The sequence below is a fragment of the Eutrema salsugineum genome, unplaced genomic scaffold (genome assembly GCF_000478725.1).
Source record: "Eutrema salsugineum unplaced genomic scaffold, Eutsalg1_0 scaffold_1, whole genome shotgun sequence".
Taxonomy (NCBI): Eukaryota; Viridiplantae; Streptophyta; class Magnoliopsida; order Brassicales; family Brassicaceae; genus Eutrema; species Eutrema salsugineum.
In genome coordinates this window covers 1,992,150-2,009,677 of record NW_006256909.1, presented here as the reverse complement: position 1 = coordinate 2,009,677, position 17,528 = coordinate 1,992,150, and the positions used below count along the sequence as shown (strand labels likewise).

The window sequence follows — 17,528 nt, the reverse complement described above, 5'->3', positions numbered from 1 at the left end:
TACTGGTCAATGTTATTCCAGTTGATTTCAGTAGTAGTTGGTCATGTGGATGTTTTATACGGCAAAGAAAAATTATGATTTCCCCAGACAATGAAGAGGGTTATCCTATGCATGGATTTCAACATGAGATCTTCTCGATAAATATAATCTCTCACAGTGCACTTGATATTGCCAATTCTAATGGTCTATATGGCATACACAATTAGTCAAACGGTGAAGCCAGCAATACATTCTTTGTATATCGACAAATCCTTTAAGTTTATCATGAAAAGCATATATTTATATCCATATATTGCTAACCAAATTCACCAACAACTTATTTTCCATTTAGAAACATTCATTGTAACGAGACCAATAGAATCTTCTTATTCATAATATTGTATAAGTTTTTGTAACAGATTTAATTAGTAATTGGTAATAATCTCTTAAAATAATTTTCATCCCCTTGAAAACTATATACTCTCCTGAGCTTTACCAAAACAAATGCTTACCAACCAATATACAGATATTGGCTTATATTAGTGATGTGATTGTGTTAAGACTTGGGTTCGAACTTATAGAATAAATTGATAAATTTATATAATTTATAATTATGACACATATTTTAGTGGTTTCTATAAGTGATGTGATTGTGTTCAAAACTTGGGTTCGAATCCAATAGAATACCGGTTTTTTTTATTAAAATGAATTGGTTGAAGGTTTCATATGTTTATGTTTATTTTAATTTAGAGCTATTAATTGAAATCAATTAAATGTGAATTTAAAAATTAAACCATAGGAAAGAGATGGATTTGGTTCATTAGAAGAATATGTAGTATGTTAAAGTGGCATTTATAGTAGTAAGCCATGCATAATAGTATTCAAGTTGCCACACGTACGGTTACAAATTCATACCAACGATTAAATAATACCCTATATAATATAGTACTAGTACGTTTAAAATAAATGGTACGGGAATGTGAATAAAAGTCCAACTAGTCAGTCACTAATAAAGGTTGTTTAATTTAGCATAAATCAAATCCTTCATGCTTACCTGAAATCCAAAATACTAGAGATCATTACCTCATGAAAAATTATTTGACAAATGTCTAAAATCTTAGTGATGTTAGGTGCCAAATATAAAGACCGTGTTGATTCAGAGGTAATGATATTTTGAGAAAGTTACTTTGGTCCCCTACACAACTTCAATAAGTCAATTTATCGTTACATTTTGGGGAAAGAGTGATGAAGTAAATTTTATAGTATACTTGAAATGTATGCAAATAAATATGTAAAAATAAATAAAAAGAAGGAATATTTAACAGTACAGAACTAAATTAAACATTGAATTTAATGCATTGTGACGTCGTCTTCTTCTTCTTGTCCCTTTCACCTTTTTATTTTCCTCACTTTCTTTAGCTTATCAAGTTAAGCACGTTCAAACTCATCAACACCATTTAATTTGCTGATTCTAGAATCTAGATAACACTATTGTTTTTATTCGCCTACAGATAACAGTATTCATGAAGTTCTATTATAGTTCATTTGGATCAGATTAATCGGCATACTTCATTTACTTTCAGTGTGACAACACTCATTTTTTTGTCTTCACAAAATTTATCGCGGAAAATTTTCAAACATGATTTTTGTGAGAATTTGTTATAAATAAACCATCTGTATAATCATACGTTATAATTGATCCGATGCGCTCATGTTACGAATAATGGTTACGTACTTAAATTTTAACTTGGGATTTAGTTTATATTGCAAATTAGCTACAATATGAAGAATGATGTTGTAAATTAGTCTTCACTGTTATCAAGAAACATAATCTTAATTCTGCTTCGTTAATGACTATTATAGATCATTACAACTAATTTTTTTAACTACGTTTTTGCATATAACTACGTAAATGTTGCCAATATAGAATTTTGTAATGATAATAGCATAGAACACAAAGCATAAGACTAGCATAATTAAAATATCATGTTAGGCATATTCCCGGATTGTGGTGCTGATATTCAATTGTGTTGCATATATAATTCGCTACTATCATATTATGTTATTAATTTCTGGCCAAACTATATGCAAATCAATACAGTATGTAATTCTCATCTCATTATTGGCTGATAGTTTCTGATTTATCGACATACTTAAACGCAACGCAATCGTAGAAGTTAGTGATGGATTAGGCATTGGACATTATTAACGTGTTTTACATATATGATTTAGTCACTATCACATTGTGATACAACTATTTTATTATCTGCTATTTGGGTTATTTTTTAAAAGACTATTTAGTGGATTTGGAATAAAGTTGTGGTCAGTAAGATATATTAATTGTTTTGTTAATGTGATGGTCATTTTTGGAAGCGGATTGAATTTAGGGTTTATAGGAAGAATAAACAAAACACAGAAAGGCTTTGAAGATGGGGAAATTAGGCAGGCACAGCCGCACAGAATAATTGGGCGACGACAGGTGACATGTAACATACATTTCACTAGTGAAAAAAAGGTTTACCAGACACATGCTTTTCATTTCGTATTTTATTGTAGTACTTAAATAAATGTGTGTATATAATAATATATTGTCTTAGGTCTACGAGGTAAGCTATTTTTAAGTCATTTTATGCATGCATTCCATCATCCAGATTTTAATAAGAAATTTATGGGTTTCTGATTTATCGTTTTTCCATTTTAATGTTCGTTAGGAATTGTTAGGAATGAGTCAAATATTTTTTTTTTTCTAGTTGTAATGCTATTGTCGAATAAAAATCTAACTTTATCGAGGCAACAAGAAATTATGTGGTTGAGCAAACAGCATTTTGCTAAATTCTAATTCAGTTTATTAAAAGAAATACAACTGTTATTTTGCAAACTTTTGATTATACAATTTCCATATTTTCCATAGATTTATAACCTCCATAAACTCCGACCTATCAGACGACATAACACGTTGCGTCAATGCTCCTCCACATTTTCAGGAACTCCTCCGTATAAGTGTAGAGCTCCTCCAAACCGGCCAAGCCCATCAATTAAAATCGATTCGGATGAACCTGTCGTGGTGGTAATCGTTTTCATCTTATTAAGAGCTCCTTCGATCCCATCGTGCTAATCTCATTTTATATATCTCCGTTGCCTGTCATTTAGCTAAATGATTAAAAAATAACAACCAAAAGACATAGCATTCATTGATCCTTACTTACCGTATACTGTTCTTGCATAGTGAAATACACACACTCACTACGCTAAAGTGTTCTTGCTTATTGTTACAACATATATTTGTGTAGACCCAATTTATGATGATTTCAATTTATGAGATCAGTCATTCCTTTAATATATATATATATATATATATTTTATATTGTTCAACCCCAACCATTTCTCATGAGAAGAAGAGAAAGATCCATGTTTGATTATATATGGTTCTTGCGTACGTAATTTCTTATTCCTATTTGTGATTTTCCTTCTCTCTTCCTTCTATCTCACAAATGAGTGATTGGTCGTTCCAAAAAGAGGACCAATGATCCATTACATCAGGAAGATGAAATGAAGATGCTTTAGGAAAACAGAATAAATAAGTGTTGAACTATCAACTTTGTTACGAGAAGACGTTAATGAGATTAAGTTGTAAAAAATACCAGAAGTGATAAAAGCAACATGGATCAGGATTGCAATGTTCTTAGAAGAGCCAAAGTAGACGTTAATGGTTGAGAAAAAGATTACACTGTCACTATTGTTTACACATGAAAATATGAAAATTTTATATTGTTAAAGCTCATGAATTTCTATTATAAAGTAGCTTAGATGGACTGAACTAGAAAACATGTTTAAAAGGTATTTTTCAGCTGCACTAACAGCAACAACAGGTCATATTTGGATGGTTCAAATGAGCAACCTGAACTAAAAATACAAATCCCCAAAAGAAAGTCATTACACACTACACAAACATTATTGATTAATAAGAAAAGTTAAACTATTTGAGTTTTCTAACCCCAAGATCTTTGATGTTTTTCTCAAACTCTTGTTGTGATCAGAGCCCATCAAGTTAATGGCCCACACTAAAAGAATTAAACACAAGAGTTTTAAAGCCACACATTATTAATAGGGACAATTTTTGTGCAACGTAAAAATAAATTGAAGAGATAAAAAGTGAAATGGAAATAAAAAATGCTAGTAAAACATTGATTAAACTATTTAAAAAATGTTTTTTTTTTTCAGACGAAACCACCCAGAATAATGGTAATACAAATGCGATTTGTAGCAAACCACTCTGAAAATCATAAACTACAGAAACATGTGGAGTTTCCATTGCAACTCAACTTATCTGAATATGTTATTGATCATCCATCGAACGACCTTTCTCTCTCTCGAATCTCACTTTCTATTATACTTGTAGGTATTAAATTATGAACTTGTGGTCACCATTACACACCATGGAGAACATATGGCAATCGGGCATTAGGGTATTCTACAAAACTGAAGAAATTACGGATGTCTGATTTTTTTCCAAAAGCTGCAGGCTGTTCTCTTGCAGCATTGGCCATGGGCTGTTGGAGGAACTGGATGTACTTAATCTTCAGACTAAAAGAGTGTATAAGGGAGATACTAGCTCCATGAAATTCAAATCCATGGATGTGTACAACAACTCTTACATAAGAGTGATATGTGCGCAAGAGGAATGCGACATCAGAGTCTGGAAGTTGACAGTTTAGAGCTCTACACCAGTATACATTTTGATTATCCGCCAACTATTTGAGGTATACATTTTGATTATCCGCCAACTATTTGAGGCAATATAAAAATACGTGGTTGAGCAAACTCCATTTTGCTAATTTCTAATCAAAATTATTAAAAAAAATAACCACAAACTCCATTTTGCTAATTTCTAATCAAAATTATTAAAAAAAATACGACTGTTATCTTATAAATTTTTGATTATAAAATTTTCATAGATTCCATTATTATTTTTTTCAACCCATTCTTCATTGATAAGCTGAAGTCATTACATGAATGAAAGTCTTTTAAGGCTTGTTTGGCTACAAAGAACCTCATTTTCTTTTCACTTTGCTGGTTTATCCTCAAGACAACAAAGAATCTCTATGGGTACCTCAAGCTACATTTACATTACAATAATTTTCTTTAATTACAAAAGGCAGCACAATAACCATTGTAGAACAGAGCAACAATGAAGCTCACAGTATGCGATGATAATGCAGTGTTTTTTTAACAGTATTGAATCTTATTAAGACACAAGAAGGTAAGAACTCAGAAGTAGATGTCTGATTGCTTGGATTGTGCCTTTAGATCCTTTAGTTTCTTAAGTATGTTGCTGAAGTAATCCTGCAAGTACTTCTCTAGCGTCACCAAGTCCTTTTGATCCACACCCAGTAGGCTATTAGTCTCGGTCATCGGAACAGAGAAGACAGTGTCACTCGAGAGAACCTAAATACGACCGTGCCACATAGATTTTCAAAAAGCGTGACTTCAGTTGATGAAAACTACTTTGAAGCAAAAGCACCATTATTAGGTGACAAGGCTAGTTTTACCTCAGTGAAGGCCAATCTATCTGCGACATCGTTTGTCCACTGGAAAAAACGAGTTAACTGACGTGTGACTCTCAACACGGAAACAGGAACCGTTGTGACATTTGCATCTTGCCCAGCGAGTCTCTCACATAGTGTTATTACCTGACATGTTTTTGAAAACAAAAAGGTGTTACGCTTTTAGTAAAAATTCTCTATTAATTTCATGCAGAAGATAATCTGCGGTTACTTCTTGGGTTGTCCATGCACGAGGGCCAGCGAAAGTTAGAAGCTTTCTGTTGACTTTCTCATTGCGTAAAGCAACAAGTGTAAGCCTAGCAATATCCTGTTATAGCATGAAAAACATGTTACATCATTTTGTGTGCTTCACCAACGTTTTACACAAAGAAATGAATTGCATCTACAAAGTTGACTCACCTGTGTATCCATGTAAGCAACACGCGTTGGTGCATCCGTTCCCCAAACCGATTTTTCCTCCAGAATTGGGACTGCATATTGACCGATAAGACCCTGCATATGAGGAATGTTGCACTCAGAATCACACAAGAATTAAGCCTATTCAATCTTGAAACTTGTCTACTCATTTTCTCATCCGCCTTTTGCAAAGACAAGTGGTCAAGGAGAGCTAGATGCATTGTAAAGGAAAAGGGGAGGAGGCTTACTTGCATGAAACCGCATAACCGGATAGTGATGTGGTTTAAACCGGATTCCTGAAGGAATTTCTCAGTACAATACTTGATCTCCATGAGAGGAACCTCGGGATGCTTATCGCAGTTGTGGATTGAGTAGAAGACGTATTTCTGAATCCCCATTGCCTTTGCACATTGTATCAAAGCAACTTTCCCTTCCCAATCTACCTAAACCGAACACACAGAAATTGAGCCAAATTCCACACTCAACAAACAAGCAAAGGCATGAGAGTGACTCTTAAGATCACACAAATCAGTCATACTTGAATAAGTCTCGCTAGGCTGATACATTCACAAATCAAAATTGAATCTTTAACAACAACAACAATTACAGATCAATCAAACTTTTAATTCACAAAATCAATATTGAAGTTTACCGTCTTGATAGGTTCTTCGGGACGTCCCGTGGCACAATCAATTACAGTGTGGATTCCGACCAATGTTGCCGGAATTGACTCCGGTTTACTAAGATCCGCCTGGTCCAAAGAGAATCCGGTTTAGTTCTTTATTGGGACATAAATCAAAGACTTGCAAAACAGAAGAGAAGTGAAAACGTTACATTGACGACGGTGGCGCCCCAATCACGGAGGAAATCGGCGGGAGCTGGTCTCGGTCGGACCAAGCACCTGACATCATACCCTTCGTCCAAAGCTCGCCGGACGATTTGTCTTCCAAGTGTTCCAGTGGCTCCGACCACCAAGATGCTCGTTGGTCGGATTGGAGTCCCCGGCGCAAGATTAACCGCTGCGGCACTGCATGTAACCGGGACTACCGTTGAGGGTTTCCGGTTAAGGGATGAGGAAGATGGGAGGCTCGGAATCGAATTCTCCGGCGTGAGAGAGCGCCGCCAGGAGAGGCGTCCAGAGGAGGAGGAGGAGGCGGCGGAGGAAGAGTTATGGTGGTTGAGAGTGCCACGTGTAACGAGCTGAGCGGGGAGCCTTAGAGAAGCCATCACGACAAGTTGGAGAGAGAGAGAGGTGAAGGAGGGAGAGAGATAGAGATAGAGAGATGACGCTTGATGTAAATTTTGCCACGTCAGCTCGCTTTTTTTTTTGGATTTGGATTGGCTTTCGTTTGTCCCACGGAATTTTATATACCAGTCGTGTTTATATTTAAAATGATTCTAAGTTTCTAACACATGTTAAAAAATCGACCGCTTAGTTACCTAGGTGGCCGATTAGGCTCTCTGTCGATAATTCCTTCTGATCAGTACTGCTAGACGGTTCTCCAATTTTTCACCGGTTAGAAACAATTTTATTCAAAATCGGTCTCATAATGCAAAAAATCGGCCCAATAAAAATGGGTCAAAATTTGTTACAAATATTTAGGCTTCTATCTTTTTTTGGGCCAAGATTTGGGCTTTTGTGTAGCCCCAATTATTTATTAGTAAAACAACATCATATTAACAATTCAACCTAATTATCCTGATCTCAATTAACAATTAAATCTCATCCCAATTAACGATTCAACCTATTTACATTTTGTTTCATCTAAAAAATCCATACAATGGAAAAAAGAAACATGAAAATATTTGTAACTCTTTTATAAAAATATATGAATTCTAGAAAAAACTTATAAAAATAATCACTTCTGATTAATCAGTGTCCATCCGCCTAACGCCTAGCAATTATTTAAACATTGATTCCAAATATATCATTTGGGCCAATTGTAGAATACATGTCGAGTTTGGGTAAATGATTTTAAACCCAACCAATTTTTATTCAATTCTCAATAATTTTGAGACGGCGAAACCCAACAAGCGTAACAACATGAGTTATTTGGAATACAAAAATCTGATTGAAAGTTTCGAGGAGTTACGTTTAAAGAATAAATGAGACTCAAAGGTACAAAACCAGACACCGTGGATCATACCCATATATATTTCGGCTACAGAAAATCTGTAGCAGGAATTTGAGAGAGAGAGAGAGAGAGACCAAAGTAAATTTGTCAAAGTCACTCTAGATTTGCAATGACCGCATCAACGACCTCTTGAGTAGTGCTTTGTCCACCAAGATCTTTAGTCCGGCACTTTCCTTCAGAGATGACTCTTTTCACTGCTGTTTCAAGCCGGTCAGCGAACGAAGGAAACTGAAGGTGTCTAAGCATCATCGCTGACGAGAGAAGCAACGCCACTGGGTTTGCTTTGTTTTCCCTTACTATCTTGTCTTTCCCGACATTTCCTGCCGAAGCACCTTGCTCAAAGACCGCATGGTCAGCCCCAACATTTCCTGTTTTGACATTTTATGTTTGCATATATACAAATTTCAGAAGTATTCTAGATATTGTATCTATCTCGAGTAGGGTAATTGATAATATCTGTACAGGCTTTTTTTACCTCCAGGCATGACTCCTGTGCCTCCAGCGATACCAGCAGCAGTGTTTGCAACTAAGTTACCGTAGAGATTGGGCGTTACCTGCAAAAGTTTAATAAGTAAGCTGTTTCAGGAAAGAAAAAGCCAAAAGGAAGCTACTGCAAACATCAATGAGGGAGAGCATAGATAAAGGTTTAAATGTAGTAGTGAAAAGTTACTCCTCCAGTGAAGAATGCTCTATGTTTTAGCACTTCAATATTCACGCAGTCAGATTCTATCTATTTATAAAGCAGAGAGCCCGGAGGGATAAAACAGTAGGAAGTAACCCAAGGGAAACAATTTTCAACTGAGAATGCCCTGCTACGATTCAAAAGTTTCCATGAAATCTTTATATGCAAACGGGGAATTTAACTAGTATATGGAAATACGACGGCAGTCCCATACCAGTATATGACCATAAAACAGGTGATCAGAGATAGCTAGGGAGAGATGACGGGTATTTTTTCACGTAAAGCAGAATTTCATGAAGTGACAATGGATAACAGGAAAATTTCATACATGATACAAGTAATTCAACATATATGAGTAATTGTTAGAAGAAAAGTTGTGAAACATACCATGACGTCGAATTGCTCAGGTTTCGCTACAAGCTGCATGCAGCAGTTATCGACAATAATTTCATTGTAGGTGATGCTTGGATACTTTTTAGCAACTTCTCGACAAGATTCCAAGAACAACCCATCTGCAAGTTTCATGATGTTAGCCTTGTGAACTGCTGTCACTTTCTTCCTGTTGTTAAGGTATGCATACTCAAAAGCATACTTTGCTATACGCTCCGAACAGAACTTCGTGATCACCTAACAGAGAGAGATAGGATCAAAAGAAGTATGAATAAAACGAATAATCACTTGCATAGTAAGATGAAAAGAAACTTGCATCTGCAAATGTGTAAGAGCGTATACACACACACAATATAAGCTCATGGAATTTACTATAACAAGATCTTGTTCAAGAAGATGGAAGAAACAGGCATAATTCCATCATATCTACCTAGTCCGAAATGTTCATCCAACATCGTTTCTAGTTTGCCAATCGAAATCCCCCTAGAGAACATGTCAGAGCATCCTAAAACCCTTGTCACTAAGCTCAGATTCCAAAAATTCAAAATTGAGATAGAGAAATTGCAGATTGAAATTACCATAAGGCTACTTCCAAATCACACTAAAAACCATAGCATAAGGCCATAATCCTATAAGAAAATCGAAAATTCTCATGAGGATAATAGTCACCTTAAGGCTCTCGACGACACCAGGAACAACCTCGTGCTCGAGCCCAGCATACTCGCCTTCGGTGTTCTCTCTAATCACAACGATGTCAACGTTTTCGTGGCGAGTTGGTAAACCAGGCAAATTGAAGCAGTTGACCAGAGAAGCAAAGAGGTCAAGCTCCTTTCTGAGCTGCACGTTGAGCGAGCTCACACCACCACCGACTGGAGTCTTGAGCCCACCTTTCAAGCAAACTTTGTTCTTCCGTATCGACTCCATCACTTCCGGTGGCATACGGCTCATTTCTCCGTGCACATCGTACTTCTCGAAGTAGATCGGCGCGTGCATCGCTTCCATCACCTGCTCCACGGCGTTCGTCACCAGCGGACCGATCCCGTCGCCGGGAATCAGCGTCACGGCGCGTGGTGCTCCATCGCCGGGTCTGGGCATGTAAGTCACGGATCGGGTCTGGATAGCTGAACCATTCGCGCTTCTAGCTAGATTCTTCAAGAGAGTCAGCGATCGGCGAGACATCTTTTCGCTGCAAGATTGTTTGAATCTGGAAGAAGACTGATGCGCCTTTTGGCCTTTGGAGCTGGAGGAGGACGAAAACCCGTTTATTGTATAATTTTAAGTATTTAAACAATTGCCCCCAAAATCTTTTACATCATTAATATATTCCCTTAATAAATTTGATATGTTCTTATCAGATCGCATTTGCAAATTCATCAATTTCAGATATTTATACAACTACCCCCTGCATCGTTTTACCTCTTTGACATTTTCCCGAAACTAATTTGATTTTTCTTGTAGAACCACAGTCGCAAAATCATCACTTCAAGTATTTACACGATTGCCCCAAAATCCTAAAACCCAGTTACACTTCTTCGTGTTTTGAGCATGAGACCGCTTTTGCAAAATCATCACTCGCACCCTCGAATTTTCTACTCTTAGATTGATATAGCTTGCTTTTTTGATGAATGTTTCCATTCTCATGTATTATATGTTGTTGCATGACAATAAGCATTATTAAAAAACAAGACTTGTTGTGATAAAAGTATTTGAAAAAGGGTTATGGTTAGAAATCCAATCTACGTAGAGAAAGACCTCCAAAGTTTTTTATGTTTTCTCTTGACTTTCAAGTTAAGGTGGTCGTGATAGATTCAGTATCAATATCCCTCTTGCAAAAATATTCTGTGTCCTCACAATAAAAGTGAATATATTCTTCTCTCCTTTTTCTGCCAAGAACAGCATCTATCTGTGTCTATTATACAGGTGAAATGTCTATATCCATTTCTTACTTTCAAACTGGTACAGCGATTTCTTGTTTCTGTTGAATTGTGACTCTCCTTGAATACAAGCCAGTGTTGTATAACTAGACATGTTCCCCAAATTTTCTTGACATGGCTTGAATGTTTGTGCATATATTGAATAACTATGTACTAGATCTTTGAGCTTAACTCCTTTAACAAAAGCTTCTCTGTCTGGATATACCAGTTGAATGGATCGGATAGAGTCCTAGCTACAAGTAGAGATGTTTCCAGGTTTTCTTCCCAGGACCCTTCTTCACTAAAATATTTGTACGCAGTAACCTTTTGATTTAAAACAGAACACTCTCCTAGCTATTTACTGCTGAAGAAGATGGAAAGAGGGAAACTCCGAAACTGCATGACTAAATTTTCAAACAAGTTTAATGTTTCCATGTGTTTTGGTAAGAAAGAAAAAGTGAGAAATGAAGAAACTAGGAAATATTACAATATAACATACTTGCAAAGCTTAGTAGAATCCAGTTGACAAATGATGTACAGAAGATAAAAATACACATATATAAGCATATTTCTGGTATGCATCGCTTATTATACAAAAAATCTGCTAAGCCGATGCAGAAAACCAGTCGACTACTACTGCTTGCAAAATGGTATATGATCCAGGCCACTGAAAATATGTTTACAAACGTTGCCCAGGCTATATAAAATGGTGAGTGAGTAATAATTTTCTAACACATTAGTAAATTAGTCGAATCTTTCTTTGTCTCTTTTGCAGGTGCAATAACCTTACCTCATTGCTTATAATCACGAAGGACCAGGACCGGTGCTACCAAAAGAACCTCCAAGCTTGACTTGAGAAGCTTCGTGAACGCTGATCTTGATCGTGCGGCTCTGTGATGACCTATAAATGTCGATACATTCCTCAAGATCCGCTTCGCATGTCAGCAGAACCCACTCCTTGTCATCATCCAGGTATTTAAGATCAAACGGTGCAATATTATCTATGTTAAAACGCCTAGCGATCTCTTGCTGCAACTCTCTGAAGCCACAGTTCGGGAGCAAAGTAAACCGTACTTTGGCCTCACCAAACGTGGCTTTCACTTTAGATGCGCCTCCAGCTTTCAAGCTCCTGCTTCGACTCTCTGGTAACCGAGGTAGATTTTCGTAAAGAGGTTGCTCGCTGAATGTTTTGTGGCTCATGGTTCTAGAGAGAGACCTTGTTTCGTCCTGATAATTAACAGTATGGAGCCTTACCTCGCTACGAGCTCTCTTCAAGATCGCGCCTGCATTTTCAGCCATCAGAGTGGTTAAGGTGTTTGAGGTGTTTGCAGTATTGGTACTTTGATTAGCTCCAGTTGAGCAGCAGGTGCTTGAACCAGAGCTGTGGCTACAAGAAGATGATGGTGGCGACCTTGGAGCTGCAGCAATTCCCTGTGCTGATACACCGTTCTCGGTTTGAGCACTTAAATGCCTTGACTGGTCACTGTTCTTGAAGGAAGTGCCAGTAGCTGTAGCAGATATGTTGGGAGAGCTTAGTTCTGGGAAACTTGTATAGAATGAATCAAGTTGGATAGAGCCTTGAACGCCTTGAACAGAGTCTATAACAAGTTGGAGTTTCTTTAACGAGTGCCCCACTTTCTTGATCTTCCGGGAAGGCCATCTTGTTATCCCATGTTGCCTGCATATTCTTTTCAAGGTCGTTGGACAAACTGAAACATAAGAAAGTAAAACCGTGTGAATCATCATCACTGTTGACAAAATAGACATAATTAATATAACAAGTAGTTTTCTTTACCACCAATGCTCTTGGCTGCATCTTTGAGGCTTCCTGCAAAGTATTGTCTAAGAACTTCCAAGCCGATTGTCTTCTCTGTTTTTGTTCTTCGCTTCTCACCTGGTCTTCTACTGCCTAATAATGGTTGTCCCCCACCAAAGGATGCTGAATCAAAACTCGGATCTATGTCGAGTCTGAGTCCTGAGTTTGAAGCCTTTTGAAACTGCTCAGTGTCTGAAAGAAAGTTATTGTGGCCTTGGCCAATCTGGTTGTTGTCCCAGCCAGATGTAAGCATGAATTCTTCTTTTGGCTCTTCTTTCTGGTACTCCCATGAAAGCGACACGCCTTTACCTTTCTCGTTAGCCTTTATCATGTGTGAGATCCATGAGGAATCTTCCTGAGATATCTCTTCCAAAGGCAAAGGTTTCAGATTCTCTCCTGTTTCTGCATCAATAATAAGTGGTTTCTCTGAGAAAAGTACTTCCTCTCTTACAGGAAACACCACTTCTAGCTCTAGATCTTTATCAATGACAAGATTCAGGCTCCTGAAATCCTGCTGCAGGGTTATAGACAGTGACTTGAGCATTTCCTGTTGAGCCACGGTGTCAAGGCAAGCTTTTGGAAAGAAAAACTCCAACACAAACTCAACCGAACCATTGAATTTGCTTTTCAAAGGGACTGCTAAAGCAGCATGTAGACCAGAGATCTTAGCGTGGTGTGCAAGAGGGTAGTTGGTCTTGCTAAAAGTGGTTACTTCGGGCACGAAAAACAGCTTGATCGCTTTGAATGCTTTTCCAACAATGCCTTCTCCTTGAAGAAGATGGTGTTCAGAGCATGCCTCTAGGAAATGATGACTCAGTTCGTCGAGGACAAAGCAAGCAGAATCTACAGTTGAAACACACTCAGAGAAGTTCTCATCAGAATGGCGGGATCCACCTTTGCCTTGCCGAGCACACGGTGCCCACGTTAAAGCCAGAGGCAGCTCATATGATCTGCATACCGATGTCAAAAAGTCTGATACCTCAGGTAATGCGGCATGGTAGAAATGGTTATATACCTGCAGGAACTGAAACAATGGGCATACATACGTTTAGCGACAGGTTTATGTGTGTGTTAACAAATGATTTGGTTTAGAAGACCATTTTTACAAACCTCTCTGCTTGGAGATTTCAAGTTCGTTGAACTTCTTAGATTAACAGCCTACAAAACACAGAAACCTCTTTAGGCTACAAAATATGGTAATGAAGGATGATACTATAGAATCAAGGGGAAGAGAAAAACCTCGAGAGCTTTACAGATATTCTCAAGTTCTGGCCTGTAATTCATCTTCTGAGTTGTTGTGACAATCTCAACAACACCCAAACAAGTCCCACTACCTCTTTCAAACACAGGAAGGGCTAATGATCCACGAACATCACATTTCTGTGCTTCTTTGATGCGAGGATACTCGTCGCTTCTGAAGAACCGCACATCAGGTGTCCACTCAGGTAATTTCCCAAGGAAAACACGGCCAGGGAGACCTACAGACTCCTTGGAATCTTCATCAGCCAAGAAATTATATGCAACTGAGACATCTCTGTATCTCTTAAGGCTCAAGTATTTCGGGTTGAAGAAGTGTGGCTGCTCCAAAGTGGTTAGAAAGTTCTTGCCTTCCTGTTGAATTGGCACCCATATCTGAATGAGGAAGTCTTTATCCTGCACCGCCTCGTTAAGACCCTTTATAGCTTGTACCAGTCTATCTTTCACCGATGAAGAAGGGCCTTGGCTTGTTCTTGGAGCAATCCACCATCTTCTACCTACCTCAGTCTCTTCAAGGAGAAACTTCTCTGCTTGTGCAGAACTCATAGCTGCAGGCTGGTCAAAAGATACTTGGTTCACCGGTTGATTGGCGAGATCTTCGATCTTGAGAAAACCCGGTGTTAGTGGAGGAAACTTTCTCCCAGTCTCTTCGTTGGAGATATGATCCTGCGAAGGGTTCTCAGCAAATTGATAACCGTAAAGGAAAGAGTTGTTGTCACTCATGGTGGTAGAATCAGAAACTGATTGTCCTGCCGTCTGCTTCAAGCTCTTACTGTCTGTTGTCTCAAGCCAACATCCTTCAAAGAAGAGTTCTTCCATGAAATCCATATCCATAGCCGTCTCAGAGAATGCACCTAAGCTAGAATTAGGTAAGAAACCGCCATCTCCACCACCACCACCTTCCATATCAAAAGAATCTCTCTTTTTCTTCTTTTTCTTCAACTCAATCTTGCATCCACCAGAAGTGTAACAAAACTCTCAACTTTCTCAAAGAATTTTTCTTCATGAACCGGCAAGAACAAGCGTCTTTGAGGTCCCCTTAAGGTTCCTTTCCTCGGTGTCTACATAACCCATCTGCAAAGGTTGCAGAAACATGATCAAAACCCAACAAGAAGAAGAGAAGAGAAGAAACAAGATAAGAGCAAAACTCAGTCTTTGTCAACTGCAAGATCAAAAGTGCATTTCAACATGTATATAATAGACTTTTAAGAGAGGTTGTGAAAATCATAGAGAGGCTATAAATATATAAAAGCTAGAGAGTTGACTTGAAAGAGGATTTTCATCAAGTACTAACATCAGCTTCAAGTACAATATTCCCCAATGGACATGGAAACTCCGAGAGGGCCAATTATTGAGCCCTTAAAAGACAATTTTTTAGAAATTTCCAGCAGACAATAAATGCCACACATAAGAAGAAGAAGAAAAAAAAAATGAAGATAAAATGGAATTATATAAATTAAGAATCTGATGCTCCATGACATCAGTTTCCAAAGAACAAAAAAATCTTCTGATGCTCCATGACATAAGTATCCAAAGAACAAAACAATCTTCCGACAAAATTCCAGAAATAGTTAGTAACTACAACACCCACACCACACACACAGAGAAAAAAAAGTTACTTACTTTTATCAAGATTCCTTGAGCAAAGTAAAGAGAATTTCAGGAAATAAAGAGAAATTTTGACTTTGGGTTTCAAACACTCAGAAGAAGTAAATAGCTGACAGAAAACAAAAGATTTAATTTGCTCTGTTTTCAGTTAGAAAGAGTTTGTTTGTTCTCTGTTTACTGGTGCATAAACACATAAATGATGAAAAGATTCTGAGGAAAAAGAAAACAAAAAGCTGTGAAAATTCTTTTGCTCACATAGATGATATTATCATCACCACTTCTTTTTTCTCTCTCTCTCTCTCTCTCTCTTTCTGTCTTTCTGGACACAAGTAGGTGATGAAGGGTAATATTACTCTATTTTAATCTCACCATGTGGGCGTGCAGAATCTTTCCCAAGAACAAAGTGGACCCGTTTTATACCATCCAATTAGATCTATCTACTGTTCTAATCTACACACTTAAATTTAAAAAGAAAAATCCCACCTGCAGTAAAAAAAAGAAAAGAAAGAAAGATCTTTTGTTTCTCTGTTTTCTTCTGCAAAAGAAAGAAAGATGAGAAGAAGAAAGCGAAAAGAGTTGAAGCTCTGGATTTTAAAGAGCTGAGATGTTCTCTTAATGATGTAGTTGGTGATCTATTCTTGAGATTCTTTTGCCTCGTTCAAACTTTCAATTAGTTTTTATATTAATTAGATATAATAAATTTTGATTACGTAAGCTTATGTGTACTTTGTTCTGTTTCGTTGGTTAAACTTTGATCTGTATCATTGAAAGAGGGAGAAAGATTCTTGCAGAAGACATTGTCTGTCATGTTGAACAGGTTTCATTAATAATTTGACCTTCAAGATTCTTTCTTTAACTTCTCACAAAAACAATAATCCCTCAATGACCTCAGCCCTAGTTTTAAACTATTTGTATTATTAAATGGAGTAAATGTTGTTACAAGTTTTGAAAATTTCTTGAATGCGTTTTGTATAAAACTATAAATGATGGCGCTTTATTCCTCTTTCTTTGGGTTTCAGAATTTACCACGGTGGTTTATTTTAAGTCTCTCTGTTTATCATGATACAAATTAAACAGAGAGCCGGTCGACTTATTCTCTTTAAATTTAAAATCGTTTTATAGGATTCTTTCTTATTTCGTCTATGTCTTAGGGTTAAAATCAAAAAGTATTGGTTGTTTTCGCGATGTTTCCTTACGTTTTCGATAAAACTCTCTCGTAAAAGTATTTTAACAATGCTTTCGGTGATGTTAGTCGATCCTATCCGAACGGTTCCTTTTCTATTCATGTCAGCATTTCGTATAGAGGTTATTATATCAGCAATCGTGTCTTTCCCCATGATAAGTTAAAATTCCTTAATTGTTCTATAATTTTGATATAATCAACATGTTTTTTTTCTTTTATTTATATTTATATATAGATATAGACGATTATATATTATCAATTATTAATATATAATTATTAAGGGTATATACGTGATACACAATCTATTAAAATAGATACAAATTTAAATAATTAGCCAATAGTCGCTCTTCTTCTATAAGATTGAGTTTTGTATTTATTTCAGTACAAAAAGGTTAAAACTTAAAACTATTTTACCAAAAAAAAATATATATATGTTTATATATATATTCATTAAATGTAAACTTTAATGCTTTTCTGAAAGCTAACTCCACGCTTTCAAATGGCGTCCATGTGAGTCCGATTCATGGGAGAAGATAGTGAAATAGTTTTTTTTTCGGATTTTACAATGATTCGTTCACTAGCTGACTAAATCGTTTTTTTTCCTT

The 17,528-nt window shown here is 36.9% G+C and overlaps 3 protein-coding genes across 3 annotated transcripts; all 3 read right to left on the bottom strand.

Moving 5' to 3' along the window:
• Positions 1-5,013: 5,013 nt before the first annotated feature.
• Positions 5,014-7,277, bottom strand: LOC18028243 (uncharacterized protein ycf39). Its single transcript, XM_006412065.2, has 7 exons — positions 6,774-7,277; positions 6,592-6,690; positions 6,188-6,382; positions 5,943-6,035; positions 5,755-5,850; positions 5,529-5,669; positions 5,014-5,424 (listed from the first exon to the last, which is right to left on the bottom strand). Exons 1-7 carry the CDS (start codon positions 7,164-7,166, stop codon positions 5,248-5,250), a joined length of 1,194 nt encoding a protein of 397 aa, XP_006412128.1. The 5' UTR covers positions 7,167-7,277; the 3' UTR covers positions 5,014-5,247.
• Positions 7,278-7,912: 635 nt separating this feature from the next.
• Positions 7,913-10,400, bottom strand: LOC18028242 (isocitrate dehydrogenase [NAD] regulatory subunit 1, mitochondrial). The gene is made up of 4 exons (XM_024149778.1): positions 9,816-10,400; positions 9,144-9,383; positions 8,550-8,628; positions 7,913-8,442 (listed from the first exon to the last, which is right to left on the bottom strand). Exons 1-4 carry the CDS (start codon positions 10,323-10,325, stop codon positions 8,168-8,170), a joined length of 1,104 nt encoding a protein of 367 aa, XP_024005546.1. The 5' UTR covers positions 10,326-10,400; the 3' UTR covers positions 7,913-8,167.
• Positions 10,401-11,540: 1,140 nt separating this feature from the next.
• Positions 11,541-16,045, bottom strand: LOC18028241 (protein NLP2). Its single transcript, XM_006412063.2, has 5 exons — positions 15,756-16,045; positions 14,115-15,206; positions 13,986-14,033; positions 12,855-13,899; positions 11,541-12,768 (listed from the first exon to the last, which is right to left on the bottom strand). The coding sequence occupies exons 2-5, from the start codon at positions 15,036-15,038 to the stop codon at positions 11,864-11,866; spliced, it is 2,922 nt and encodes a 973-aa protein (XP_006412126.1). The 5' UTR covers positions 15,039-15,206; positions 15,756-16,045; the 3' UTR covers positions 11,541-11,863.
• Positions 16,046-17,528: the final 1,483 nt, after the last annotated feature.

Excerpts from the sequence above, each read along its gene's own strand:
- LOC18028242 (XM_024149778.1), bottom strand. The coding sequence starts at position 10,325 with ATGTCTCGCCGATCGCTGACTCTCTTGAAGAATCTAGCTAGAAGCGCG. Across the intron at positions 9,384-9,815 it reads GTGTCGTCGAGAGCCTTAAG|GTGATCACGAAGTTCTGTTC; the intron begins GTGACTATTATC and ends TCTCTCTGTTAG. Across the intron at positions 8,443-8,549 it reads CACAGGAGTCATGCCTGGAG|GAAATGTTGGGGCTGACCAT; the intron begins GTAAAAAAAGCC and ends ATGTCAAAACAG.
- LOC18028241 (XM_006412063.2), bottom strand. The coding sequence starts at position 15,038 with ATGGAAGGTGGTGGTGGTGGAGATGGCGGTTTCTTACCTAATTCTAGC. Across the intron at positions 14,034-14,114 it reads ATATCTGTAAAGCTCTCGAG|GCTGTTAATCTAAGAAGTTC; the intron begins GTTTTTCTCTTC and ends TGTGTTTTGTAG. Across the intron at positions 12,769-12,854 it reads TGCAGCCAAGAGCATTGGTG|TTTGTCCAACGACCTTGAAA; the intron begins GTAAAGAAAACT and ends CTTATGTTTCAG.
- LOC18028243 (XM_006412065.2), bottom strand. The coding sequence starts at position 7,166 with ATGGCTTCTCTAAGGCTCCCCGCTCAGCTCGTTACACGTGGCACTCTC. Across the intron at positions 6,691-6,773 it reads GGGGCGCCACCGTCGTCAAT|GCGGATCTTAGTAAACCGGA; the intron begins GTAACGTTTTCA and ends TCTTTGGACCAG. Across the intron at positions 5,670-5,754 it reads GTGCATGGACAACCCAAGAA|GTAATAACACTATGTGAGAG; the intron begins GTAACCGCAGAT and ends AAAACATGTCAG.